Raw genomic sequence first — 13,512 nt, 5'->3', positions numbered from 1 at the left:
AAATGTCAGTATCAAAAACCCACCCAGCAATACCTGACCTCTTTCCCCATTCCCCAGACTTTAAGCAGGACACAGTGCTTGAGCACTCCCACACTACCTGATCAAATCCTCCTTGCTACTTAGGGCCGAGTCAGATGGACCTGGGTTTAAATCCTAACTCCACCACTTACTGGCTAACATGTTAAATGTTTTCTCATCCGTAATGTTAACAACCTCACAGGCCTTTCTGGCAGGCCCAAGTGAGGAATGTGTGGAAATGAAGCCAGTGCCTGGCACAAATGGCAGCAATAAGATTCCTCGATCTCTCTGAGCCTCAGTTTCCCCCAGTGTGAAATAGGAATGACGGGATTATAAAGGGTTCTGCACTTTTGTGTAAAACAGCCCATTTAATCAACACTGAAGAAAAAATGGAGATAAAGACAAAACTGAAATCTACATTTATTCCCTGTTCAGAGCCCAGTGACCTCAATTTTGTCCAGAGGAATTAACCAGGCAGGTAACACAGGAGCTAGGACTCTCTCCTGACATTCAGACAGTCCCGAGGTGGGGAGCCATGGGGGGTGGCGTTATCTGGTAATTCTCACTTAAAATGCAAAAGCATACACGCACACACAGCCACAGACATGTTATTTTATTTTTTTAAAAAAGGATTCCAATACAAGGCCCCAGAGTAGTGCATGCAAATTAACAATCCTCAAACTGACATTGTTGATGACTAGCACAATTTGCTACCACACCCTGTGACCTGGTAAAGAAACCAACCTTTCACGTTGAATCCTGCCACCTAACTATGTCAAATGAGAAACCTACCACATGGCTCATGATGACTCAGAGGTACATTTTAGTATCTGAACAGCAAAGACATGTTGGCTGCAAATAATTTTTTGTGTTAGACAGGGAACAATACAAACACAGCAGAAGGAGGGAAAAGCCAACCTCATTTGGTACATGAATTCCCAAAGTCTCTTCCACATATGATCTAGGTCTAGGGAGACCTGCCAAAGCCATATTCAAGACCTTGCTCATGTGCTGAGAGATGTAGACATTTGCCTTGAAGGACTGCAGGGAGAAATACGCAAAGCAATTAAAACTTGAAGGTATGGTTGCAATTCTTAAGCCAACTTTTCCCTACCTTCAGCCCATCTCTGTAAATTCAACTTTGTGCCTGCATGAATTCTGGGAAATGATATAGCTGAGAGACAGTTCTAACTCCTAGCACGTCTATGTTTACAGGTGAATATAATTATGGAAGAATTAAATGGAAGAATACAGCCATGGAGAAATTCAATCGAATCAGAGATAGGATTTTAGTTTCGTTTAGTACATTAAGTGAGGTTGTTTATTGTTTTTTCCTTAAAAGTTTTTAAAATTACTTCTTGTATATGTGTTTCTTGATGCTCTTAATTACAGACTGCTACCTCGGGTTGATTTTCGAGAAAGGGTACATTTAGTGAATTACTCTTAATTGAAATCACCAGGTAAGTAAAAGAATTCCATCCTCATAAGAAAAGTGATTATGATGGAAAGCAGCATTTAGCTTTTGAACTACCTTCTTTTCCTGTGCAGAGAACCTCCTCTCTGCCGTCGGAGAGAACGACAGGCTGAGAAGGGAGGCATGTACCAGCCAGCCAGGAGGCACTCCAGACTGACAGCACGAAGGGCATAGGCCTCAAGGAAGAAGTGGCCTGTGCCAGACAACATCTCAGACTGCCTCTGGCTGCCAGCTTCCCAAAATAATTCAGGACTACCAGCAGGGTGGCATGGGACTGGCTCGTGTTCCCTTGTTTGTGAACAAAAGCCAAATGCAAAGAGGTCTTCAATACACTCGTGTCCACCCCCCACTCCCACCCTTCTATACATGACCTTTTCATTCAGCCAGAAGATCCAGTGGGTGCTAACCCAAATGCAGACTATCTTTATACCAAGAGGTTTCAAGAGCAATAAGGGTCTGCACCAAAATTTAACAAAATGAATTTCAGCTCTTGCACCAGTATAACCCAGAGTTAGTGAAGGGGTATAAAGTGACTAGTGTCAGTTTACGTTCATTAATAACAAGCATAATTGCAGGAACTCTACCCAGAGCTGAGCACACGTGGATCTCATGATACCAAACATGAGTTCAATGGTTATGTTCCTGAAAACCAAAGCACCAGAGCTAAAGTAACAATTTCCCTTTCTGCCCTTAGTTAGTAGAGTTCATGTACTGTGGTACTACTGGAATTATCCTGGGTTGTGCCTCTTCAAACATTTCATTTTCTTAATACTAAACATTGGTAAGAAAATATCTTGCAAATGCCCCAGGTCAGGACTAGATGAACCAAAGGGAGGAAGGCTGATGAACTTGCCTTGAAAATTATTGTAATTTATCTTCTTACCCAGGAAAGTTTCCCCTTCTCCCAACAATGTTCCACAAAAGCTTCCCATTTACCAGTTCCTAAATTATAGTCTGGACCCTTTGAAGAAGACTGGATCAGAGTAATTGTGCCCTCCCTCTGGAGGGAGCTTTCTCAGGGGACAGACAACAATTATCCTGTCGGTCATTCAGTTCCATCAGAGCATCTCTTCCCCCGAATAATACTGTCTTTATAGACCAAAAAGTTAACCACTCCTATTTTCTAAAAAGCTCATGATCAGACCCTCCATGCACTGGGAGCTTAATTTCCTAAGAGATAAACAAGAACTTAAACTAAGAGAGAAACAGACCCTGGTAGAAACATTATCTCCTCGTCCTGCTCTTAAAAAGAGGTGCTGGGGTCTTCTCGGTCTAAACTACCCTTCATGGCAACACCTCCCCCTCCCACTGCACAAGCAGGAGTCGTCAAGCACGGGAAGGCCCCCAGTGAATGGGGATCCACAGCCTGATGGGAACAGAATATGATTTCAAGGAAACCATCTTGTCCATCTCAGTTACAGGAAGGGCCCTATAAAAGGCTGCCCTATAATACTGCAAAATGACCAAAGACCAGGCAATAGCAAACAGACCCAAGAGGTGCAGGCAGTCATTTCTGCCCTAGGCCCAACAGAGCTACATTCAGTTCTATTTTGGTAGTGAAAATTTCAGTCCCTTTTAAAGGGGAAACCCCCTAGATGAAAGGAAAAAAACAACAACAACAGGAAAATCAGCAAATGAATACTGATTCCTCCTGTTCTATTTCCCATTTTATTATTCAACTGTAGTGGAAATACCTCAAAGTGCAGAGTTAGAAATTGCAGATTCTCTCCCCTAACCCATGTGCATCTGAACTGTTATCCTTCCTCCTTCCCCTAGCCCTCCCTTCTGCTGCACTGGCTCCAGCCAGGCCCCTGGGCCCAAAAGTGCCCAGCTCACTCTACTGGTCAGTCAGAGACCCCTCTTCTGTTTGGCCAGGGTGTGCTTCAGTTCTCTCAGGTTCTCCGTCAGCACCTCCACCTCATCCAGGCGGCCACACTGCTTGGCATCGAAGATGTACGCCTTGATGTTATCGATCTGCTGGAGGAGGAGCTCCTCCTCTATGGGCTCCTCACCTTCCAGCTCGCTGTCAGTATCCATCTCAAAGGGGTTGGTACAGGCAGGCCTCTCAAAGGGGTTGCCAGGAACAGGAGGGCTTGCAGGCCTCTGCTGGGGATGGTCACCTTCCTCATCGAAAGGGTTGGGTGCTGGGCCATCTGGGCTACTGAAGGGATTCCCCACCACCACCTCCTCCTCCTCTTCTTCCTCAAAAGGATTGTACTCTTTTGGGATCTGGGCTGAAGGGCCAAAGGAAGCCTCTGCTGCAGGAGGGCTGGCAGTGCCCCCCTCTATGGGGCTGGGGAGGTCCTCCTCATCAAAAGGGTTTAGGGAGGGCACCTCATTTTGCTGTAACACGGTGCTCTGCAGGAAGAATCCCTGGTCAAGGGCTGGGGGCCCAGACCACACTCTGATGGGCTCTCCAGCTGAGCTGGGTGAAGGGGTCTTGGGAGCTGCGCCACTTTGAACTGGGGAAAAACCTAGGTCCAAAGCATAAGCAAGGTGGGTGCGAGGCTCTCTGCCAGCCTCCAGCTGAAAAGGCCTGATTTCTCCAAAGTCCAGGGACCGAGTCCGTGTGTGCAAGGAGGCTGCCTGGAGCTGCTCCCTTTCTCGTTCCCACTCCCGTTCACGAAGCATCTGCAGCTGTTCCCGCTGCAGGTCCTCCTCCTCAGCCTGCCTCCGAGAAAGCTCGATGGCCTTCTCCGTCTGCTGCTGGTCATACTCATCCTGCAACTGTCGCAGGTTCTCCTGCAGTGTGCGTACTTCATCTGTCCTGCCGGCAGCCTTGGCCTGCCTGATAAATGATGTGATGTTGTGGATCTGCTGGAGGAGGGGGTCCGAGTCTTCACTCTGTCCCTGCCCTCCTGACTGAGGGAGCCAGCCCTCAGCCTTTCTCAAGGGGGCAGGGCCCTTGCGAAGAGACGCCACTTCCCCATTGGCCGTGCGAGACGCCAGGTCACTTTGCCTTTCCTCAAGCCTTCGATGGGATGCCAGGGCAGCCTGGAGAGACACCAAAGGCGAAAAGAAGAAACACAGTCACCAGGATTACAGCAGCCTACACTATCATTGCCCCTCTCAGATCCTTCCTACCCTGAGCGAATAGGACTCCAATTTCCCACTTCAGGACTAAGATATCCAGCTGCTAAAATCAAACAATGCTTTTTTTCTGGGGGTGAGGGTAGTGGCAGACCCTGACTTTCAAAAATAAAATAATGAGCAACAGTAAGTTAAGGGATAAGATTTTCTCAATCTTAGGTTCAAGGGCCATAAACATTTCTTAAACTTCTGCAGTCTATTAACACTTGTCTACACTAGAATCTGCATATTAATTTCTGTTTAAAATTGCATATTCCAATGTGCTCTACAAAGAACCCTCTGGTATCTGGGCCCACTGCAACCTATACCAGAGGGAGAACTTTCAATCCCTATGGTATTCTGGGCAGAAGAAAATCAAGAGAACCTCAGGGAAAAAAATAGGACCTGGCGAGAGAAAAAAATTATTCTGGTTTCTAGAGATGAGAGTGAAGACTGAACAGAAAAGAAGAAAAATACAAACTAGAGTGCAAGAGGTTCTGATTTACTACAACCTCAAAGGACCCTCTGTGACCCTGTGCTCAGTAGAGCCACAAGGAGAAAGCTAGAAGCCGGGATCCCTGGACTTCACTCACTTGTCTCTCCATGATCCTCTTCCTCTCCATTTCCTGCTTCCTTTTCTTTTTCAGTTCTTCAAATTGTTCTTTGGTTGGCAGTGACATCAAACCAAGCAACTTTTCCTATAGAGAGTCATAATTTCACACTTAAATTTTTTCCTTGTGGGAAAAAAAGAACTGTAAGTCGCATGATGAGAGTTAGCTAAGCTAGAGCCCCACTCCTTCGACCTCTGCCGCCGCAGCTACCGCCCAGGAAGACAGAAAGCGGGAGAAGAGCCCACGTCACCTGTCACCCAAGTCCTCCTGCCGCGCCACCCCAAAGATGATAAGATGTTCGCCTGCACCAAGTTCGCCTGCACCCCCGCTCTGATCCGAGCTGGATCCAGAGTTGCATACAGACCAATTTCTGCATCAGTGTTATCTCGACCAGAGGATAGGACTGGAGAGGGCTCTACAGTATTTAGTTGGGCCCACAATGGTGTGTCTCAGCTAATCCAAAGAGAGTTTCAGACCAGTGCAATCAGCAGAGACATTGATACTGCTGCCAAATTTATTGGTGCAGGTGCTGCCACCGTAGGAGTGGCTGGCTCTGGTGCTGGTATTGGAACAGTCTTTGGCAGCCTTATCATTGGTTATGCCAGAAACCCTTCACTGAAGCAGCAGCTGTTTTCATATGCTATCCTGGGATTTGCCTTGTCTGAAGCTATGGGTCTCTTTTGTTTGATGGTTGCTTTCTTGATTTTGTTTGCCATGTAACAGAAATCACTGCTTGAAATGTTGGCATTCATATTAATTACGGATGTAATTCTGTGTATTTTACTGTGACTCCAAAAACTGTAGTGTTGGTGTCATGGAAATGTACATTATTTCCAAAGTCATTTCATTAAAGATGGAAACTTTAAAAAAAAAAAAAAAAAAAGAGAGTTAGCTAAGCTAAACCATTACACACCCTCAGAGTGTCACATTAACTGACAGTGGAAAGAAAGGATCTAACCCTTAAATCAGGTCAGAGAGCCAACTTCTGAATTGGCCTCCCTTTTCATTAGGAAATGATCACTCTCAGATACCCCCGTTATTGACCAGCTCAAATGTCACCTTCCTGATGAAGCCTTTGCCCCTACCACCCCATCTCCATGTATAAACTGCCACCCAGCCCAGCCTAGCATTCCTTCCCTGCTTTCTTTGTTTCCATAATACTTTTATCACTTATATACCATATATTTATTTTCTGTTCCCCTTTCTAGAATAGAAGCTGTATGAGAATGGGAATGTTGGCCTTATTTGTTCACTGAAGGACACCCGGCACCCTGAGTCCTGCCTGGCACACAGGAAGCACTCAACATATGATTGCTAAATACAGCCACTAATTAAAAGGAGAAAGGGCCTAATTCTTGACAATACAGCATCAGAAACCCAACAGGACTCTCATCTCTTAGAACTCTTTGTCAGCAAGTCCCAAAGCTTTCTTCCTCGAATAAACTCCTAGGGGACTGTAACTTTCTCGGAACGGGCTTTCAGAGGTAGAGAGATATAACCAGATCTAGCCAACTAGGTTTACTCTACCCCTGAATAATCAGCTGTTTCCTTTTTAGCCAGCAACCCAAGAAGAGTCTCCTAGAAGCTTATTCTAAGAAAGAAACACTATATATAAATATGCTCATCATGGCTACATTTATAATAGCAAAAAATTAGAATCTATCAAATGCCCTACTAAAAGGAAATTATTAAATAAAGGATGACATATAAAGTTTTTTTAATTAAAAAAGGCACAAATTTGTAAATATGCACTAATTTTAACTATTTTATATAAAAATTGCAAATGGAAAAAGAAGAAATATACCAGAATGATGAGTGAGTGTACTGGGGACAGGGGTTAAAAAATAGTTCTTTTCTCTGAAATCCAGATTTTTCTCTAAATGTGGCATAATACATTGGTAATCTGAAAAAATAATAAATGTATACATAAAAAATAAACAGGCCATTGGCATGGCCTCTGTGCCTGAGGGGTGAAGAAGCAGGATATGCCACGGGTAACGTTCATGCCATCACAGGACAGCTTTACCTGTACAAAAAGCGTAGCCGAGTATCTGATCATCCTCTGCAGCCGCAAAGTGTTTGTATGTGGTGGAGGCTCCTGGTTCAAGCCTAAGGTTAAGATCTTCTTACTGAATTGAAAAAAACAAACATAACAGGTGCTGCCAGCCTCAGAAACAAGGGGAGAGAAGTCTCCAGTGTTACCAGGCTTTCATGCCAGACAGATTTGTAGAGGAGACAGGTTAGTGACTCTACTGATGCTTCCTTGAGGGCAAAGTCCATTTCTTACCCTTTCCTGTACCTAAGGTCCCTAACATAGCACAGGTGCATAACAGACAGTCTTCAAGGGACTAACCATGTATGCAGGGCCAGCTTCAGGGATACACAATCAGTTTACCTGCAGAGTCCAGCACTTAGAAGGACTCTGTGCTTGGTTTAATGCTCTGCTGTCATGGTCTTAAAATCCTTAATAATTTCTGAATAAGTGGCCTGCATTTTCATTTTACATCAATCCCTGAAAATTTTGTAGCTGGTCCTTCCATGTTTAGAAGGACAAAGACTCATCATCTCAGTTCTCCCTCTGAGTCTCTGTACTTTTCACACCTCAAAGGACTAATTTCACCCCACCAGGTAGTCCCACAGTTAAAGATTTGAAAAAAGAGTATGGACTAGATGGTCTAGAAGACCTGTTCTTCTATCCTGGCTCCACCACTTTCGTTAGCTGTAGCACATTTTCTCACCTATAAAATGAAGATGTTAATCTCTATCTCACAAGATAATTTTGGTAAAATAAATGAGCTACTCTGTGTGGAAATATCCAGTAACTAGTACAGTTTGTGCCAACAAATAGCATCTACAGTGGACAGAGTTATGCTCCCCAGGGAAAAAAACATGTTAGTAATCTTAATCCCACTCTTGTGGGTTTGAACACTGTGACCAGGACCTTTTGACGATGTTAGTTTTAGTTAAGGTGTGGCCATCTGAGTCCAGGTGGGTCTTAATCTTATTATTGGAGGCCTTAGAAATGGAGGAGCCGGAAGTCAGAAGTCAGCAGAAGAGAAAGGCGAGGACATTACCATGTGACGGGAAAGCCAAAGAACCCAAAGATTGCCAGCAGCCAGAATGCTACCAACCCCAGGAGCAAGTAAGGCTTCTAACCTCTAAAGCATGAGCCAATAAATTCTGTTGTTGAAGCTAACCCACTGTGTTATTTGTCACAGCAGCCTAGAAACTAAAACAGCTCCTATTCCTCTAAACATACCAAACATTAGACTTTCTCAAAGGCTCATTTGCACTGAGGGCCAGCACGGTCACCTTCCTCGACCCTCATCCTCACATATTCCCTCTGTCACCTGGGCAAGCTCAAGCTGCTAGTCACCCCCTACTTCTCCATTACAACACAGCACCTTCTCCATTCAAACCAAAAGAGAAGATACCACAGAGTGGATCTTACCTCAGGGCATCTATGAGCTCATATACTTTCTGTACTTCCAAACGAAGGTCACTGGCATGTTCCAGACTGTAGGTGGTCTCCCCAGCACTAAGGAGGAATCAGAGAGACATGTGATCTAAATTTCATCATGCTGATGTAGAAGGACTTAAGGTTTGCGGGCTTACAAAGGCAGATGCTCAATTTTTTCACAGTGGCATTTCAGACTCATGTAAACAATACAATTTTCATTCATTTTCAAAATACAAGTGCTTTTCAATCTGCAGGCACCATAGGGACATCCACATGCCTGGGACTCTGAGAGCTGGCTCTTATATTCATCACAAAATAAATGTAACCTAATCAACTTCAACTGACCTTCCCTAAACAATGTCACTATGTCCAATAAGGTGTATAAGTGGTTTACTAGAGGAGTTGGCTACACTATGTTAAAGCAGAAAACCATCTGGCTCTTCTCACTCAAAGACTACTCAAGGAGAAGTAGCACAACTGGAAGGTTGACCGAGGAATCTTCAACTGCAAAAGGTACTCTGGAGAGTTTTTGCTTTATAGGTAGTTTCTGTTCAAATGTTTTTAAAAAGTTGGGGTAATGGATGCTAGTGATAGTAGCACAATATAGTGAATGTAATTAATACCACTTAATTGTACACCTAAAGTGGTCAAAATGGGAAATTTTGAGTTAAATACATTTTACTACAATAAAAAATGGCCACTCAACTCCCTGTCTGGGGCAGCAGCAATTTAAGTAAGCAGAAAGGAGTACTGACTTAGCCTATTTTACCATCTATAAAATAGTCCTGGCTGGAATAATATTGTTGTGTCCTGCAATCTGAGGATTTAATAAGGTTGTTTCATCATCTCTTATTTCATAGTTTACAAAAAGAACATGAGACTGGACATGAGACTTGGGAGTTGTCTTGATGTCTCCAAGCCAGTTAAAAAGATTACGGTTGGCCCAACTCTAATATCATTTCCCCTAAGTCTCAATCACATCAACCAATTTTATTTCCCTCAGTGCACCTATCACACATCTCAGTTATCCTGTTAATTATTCACTTGATTATGGTCTGTCCTCTCACTAAATTGTGAGCTCCATGAGAGCAGGAACACTGTCTTTGATATTCATGGCTATATCCCAGCACCTAGAATAGGGCCTGGCACAGAACCGGTGCTCCATAAATATTTGTTGAATAAATGAATGAATAAAATGGGCTTAAAGCCTTTCAGTATTTGTCTTTGGAGAAGGAATAAGTTAGACGTCTGGAAATGTGCTCAGCAATAGTAGTTCACTACAAGTCAGGGAAGCCCATTAACCCACAATGGATCCAAGGCACAGAGCAGAAAAACAACAGAATGCAGGGAGAGAAGCCCCAAGGGTAGCAACTTCAGGAGAAAAAGACATCTAATTATTAAGTCTGGGGAAGCTGAGCAAGGAGGAGGGGGCCTACAATGATTTCCCTACCTCCTCTCCAGACTCTTCCCAACTTTTTCCAAAATCCCTCTGTCAGCTAGAAAACATCGGGGAAGGGGACCGGGGAAAGGAAGAAGGACCTCTAAGCAACAGCAGAACCAGGGAGAAATGCAGGGGAAGGGGTGTTCTTGCCACAAACCAGCTGGGTTTAGCCTTTCACATCTTGTAAGTCAGATATTTACAGACTCAAAAGTCAGGAAACTTCTTAAGGACCACACTCACAACAAAGTTCATTTTCTTCACACACTGTACTTTTGTAACTTCACATATCAGTACCGCATACAGGTCCTTACTCCACAAGAATGCTGAACACAAATTCCCTTAAATAAATTAGCACTGCCATCTGGACTAATGGGAAGAGATTCACAAGCATGTGACCAGAGAAAGGGATGAGAGGCAGCATTTTATAATTTGCCCAGCTCTAAGTATCCACAGCTCATTCTTCACCCCAAAAAGTCAATGAATACAGTAAGGAGTTCATAGCATGGTGTTTGATATCATGAAGGAAAAGCCATGCTTACAAACTTTGTTTTGTTTTGTTTTGGAACATTATAAAATATTGCCACCATAAATGTCCAGATAAAAATATAGTTTTGTCTAAACAAAGCTCATCTAACTCTATATGCATCACTACAAAGGTGGCAAGTTGACAACATAAGTTTAAGACAAAGGCAAAAAACTCTAAATAATTTTTTTCCTGCAGGTTAGAAAAAGACAGTTACTGAGATCTGATTCCAATAGTGGCACCTCAAATTCTAGCTCACACAGATTAGCCTTTGGAAGCAACAATGGTCTTGAGTAGGAGTTGGAAAACTTGTTCTATAAAGGGTCAGACAGTAAATATTTTAGGCTTTGCGAGCCATACAGTCTCTGTGGCAACTTCTCAACTCTGCCACTGTAGCACAAAAGCAACTACAGATAGTTAAAAAACAAATGGGTCTAACTGCGTTTCAATAAAACTTTCTTTATGGAAAAAGTGGCAATAACAAGAGTTAGTGAGGATGTGGAAACATTGGAGCCCTCATATATTGCTGACGGGAATGTAAAATGGTGCAGTCATTTTAGAAAACAGTTTGGCAGCTCTTCAAAGTTAAACATAGAGATACTATATGGCCCTACTATATACCCAAGAGAAATGGAAACATTTGTTCACAATACAACTAGTACATAAATATTCATAGCAGCATTATTCATAAGAGCCAAAAAATGGAAACAACTCAAGTATCTATCAAAAGACAAATGAATAAACAAAATAAGGTATATCTATACAATAGAAAATTATTTGGCCATTAAAAATAAAAGTTCTGATACATACTAATACTTGGATGAACCCTGAAATCATTATGCTGTATAAAAGCAGCCAGACTCAAAAGATCATGTATTTAGGAACCCACTGATAACAAACTGTCCAAAATAGGCATATCCAGAGAGCCAGAAAGTAGATTTGTGGGGGGTAGAGGCATAGGGAGTAACTGCTAAAGGGATAGGTATGGGATTTCTTATTAGGGTGATGAAAATCCTTTGGAATTAGATAGTGACAAAGGTTATACAACTTTGTGAATATACTAAAAACCACTGAACTGTATACTTGAATGAATTTTAAGGTATGTGAATTGCATCTCAAAAATAAAAGTGACAGGTTGGATTGGGCCCATGGGCCATAGTTTGCCAACCCTTACTCTAAATGAAATTCCTGTTCTAAACCCTTACACCTTGATGCCACTGTGACACTAAGAGACAAAAAGGACAAATACGGTACTATTCCACTTATGGGTACAGAGTTTCTGTTTGGGGTGATGAAAAAATTTTGGCGATGGATGGTGGTGATGGTAGCACCACATCAGGAATGCAATTAATGCCAGTGAGTGATAAACTTAAAATTGAGTAAAATGGGCAAATGTTGTGTTTTGTATGTATGTTACTACAATTGAAAAAAAAAAAATTCTCTTGAGCTGGTCGTTGAAGTAAAGCAAAGACTAATTTAAGAGTGTCATTTTCAGGTACTGAAGAATTGACCTAAAATGTCAGAAAACCTTCACCACTGAATTAGAAAATTTGAGGGGAAGAGCTTACTTTAAAGATGCTGCCATCCTGATGTATTCAGGAGCTTTCTGGTCAACTTTCTCCATGCAAAGTCGTAATTTCTAAGGAAGAAAAAGAAGAGGTGAGATTCTATTTACTAGGTCTGGAAATTAAAAATGATAGGGGTACCCCCAGCCTGAGGGGAAGCCGGCCTGACCAAATATCACAGTGATGGTAGGAACCGGTTTCTTTCACCCAGATCAGCCTGCAGCCTTAGCCTAGGCTTCAGTCCTGCCTCTGGCAGGGAGGAGCCCGGCTCGCTCTGCACCAATCTATCCAGGTAACTGAGGGTACCTGTGGCTGGCACAAACTGAATAATCAGAAGTCTACTGGAGCAACCGCAGTCATCTTGGACCTATACTGCATAGATTGCTGCCCACTCCTGCAGTTCCATCGATGCCCCAGGCAGGGGAGAAAGGGGTGTGAAGCTTCATCAGTCCCTCTGGGCAACAGTCTAGGCCTGCTTGACTTGGATTATTGCACACAACTGTGACTCTGTCCCTACCTCTGGGAAAGGAGAAAATTGGGAGAAGCTTCATCGGTCCCTGGGGCAATGAGGGCAGCTTGAGCCTCCACAGTTTATAGCACCAATTACATTCTTGGCTCCTACTGCACAGCCAGCAAGGGAGAAAGGGCAGAAAGTCCTGAACTAAAGAGAAAAACTGTACCCAGAATAAATACTCTAGTAATCCAGATGCCAAGACACCAAACAAAATTACAATCCACACAAAGAAACAGGAAGCTATGGCCCAGTTAAAAGAACAAGATAAGCCTCCACATGACATAAAGGAGTTGAGACAACTAATCATAGATGTTCAAACAAATCTCCTTAATAAATTCAATGAGATGGCTAAATAGATTAAGGATATTAAGAAGACACTGGATGAGCACAAAGAAGAACATGAAAGCATGAATAGAAAAATAGCAGATCTTATGGGAATGAAAGGTGCAACGTATGAAATTTAAAAAACATTAGAATCATATAATAGCAGATTTGAGGAGGCAGAAGAAAGGATTGGTGAGCTTGAAAAAATGGTCTCTGAAAGTGAACATACAAAAGAACAGATGAAGAAAAGAATGGAAAAATTTTAACAAGGTCTCAGGGAACTAAGCAACAGCCAGAGATGTACAAACATACGATGTCATGAGTGTCCCAGAAGAAGAGGAGAAGGGAAAAGAGGTAGAAGGAATATTTAAAGAAATAATGTTAGAAAATTTCCCAACCCTATTGAAGGACACAGAAATCCATGACCAGGAAGCACAACGTACTCCCATCTGAAAAAATCCAAATAGACCAACTCCAAGACACATACTAATCAGGATGTCAAATGCCAAAGAC

General features: G+C 42.9%; 1 protein-coding gene across 3 annotated transcripts in view; it reads right to left on the bottom strand.

Moving 5' to 3' along the window:
- Positions 1–616: 616 nt before the first annotated feature.
- Positions 617–13,512, bottom strand: part of RBSN (rabenosyn, RAB effector) — a 41,138-nt gene continuing 28,242 nt past the window's right edge. For all 3 annotated transcript variants that reach the window (XM_004482359.5, XM_071212239.1, XM_071212238.1), the window contains 5 exons: positions 12,165–12,235; positions 8,624–8,710; positions 7,199–7,301; positions 5,155–5,259; positions 617–4,486 (listed from right to left, as the gene is read on the bottom strand). In XM_004482359.5, coding sequence (XP_004482416.2) covers positions 3,341–4,486; positions 5,155–5,259; positions 7,199–7,301; positions 8,624–8,710; positions 12,165–12,235 — 1,512 coding nt within the window. In that variant the 3' untranslated portion in view covers positions 617–3,340. The remainder of the gene's footprint in view (positions 4,487–5,154; positions 5,260–7,198; positions 7,302–8,623; positions 8,711–12,164; positions 12,236–13,512) is intronic.

The sequence above is a fragment of the Dasypus novemcinctus genome, chromosome 26 (genome assembly GCF_030445035.2).
Source record: "Dasypus novemcinctus isolate mDasNov1 chromosome 26, mDasNov1.1.hap2, whole genome shotgun sequence".
Taxonomy (NCBI): domain Eukaryota; kingdom Metazoa; phylum Chordata; class Mammalia; order Cingulata; family Dasypodidae; genus Dasypus; species Dasypus novemcinctus.
The sequence above is the reverse complement of the archived record's forward strand: the minus strand, read 5'-3'. Positions and strand labels throughout refer to the sequence as shown.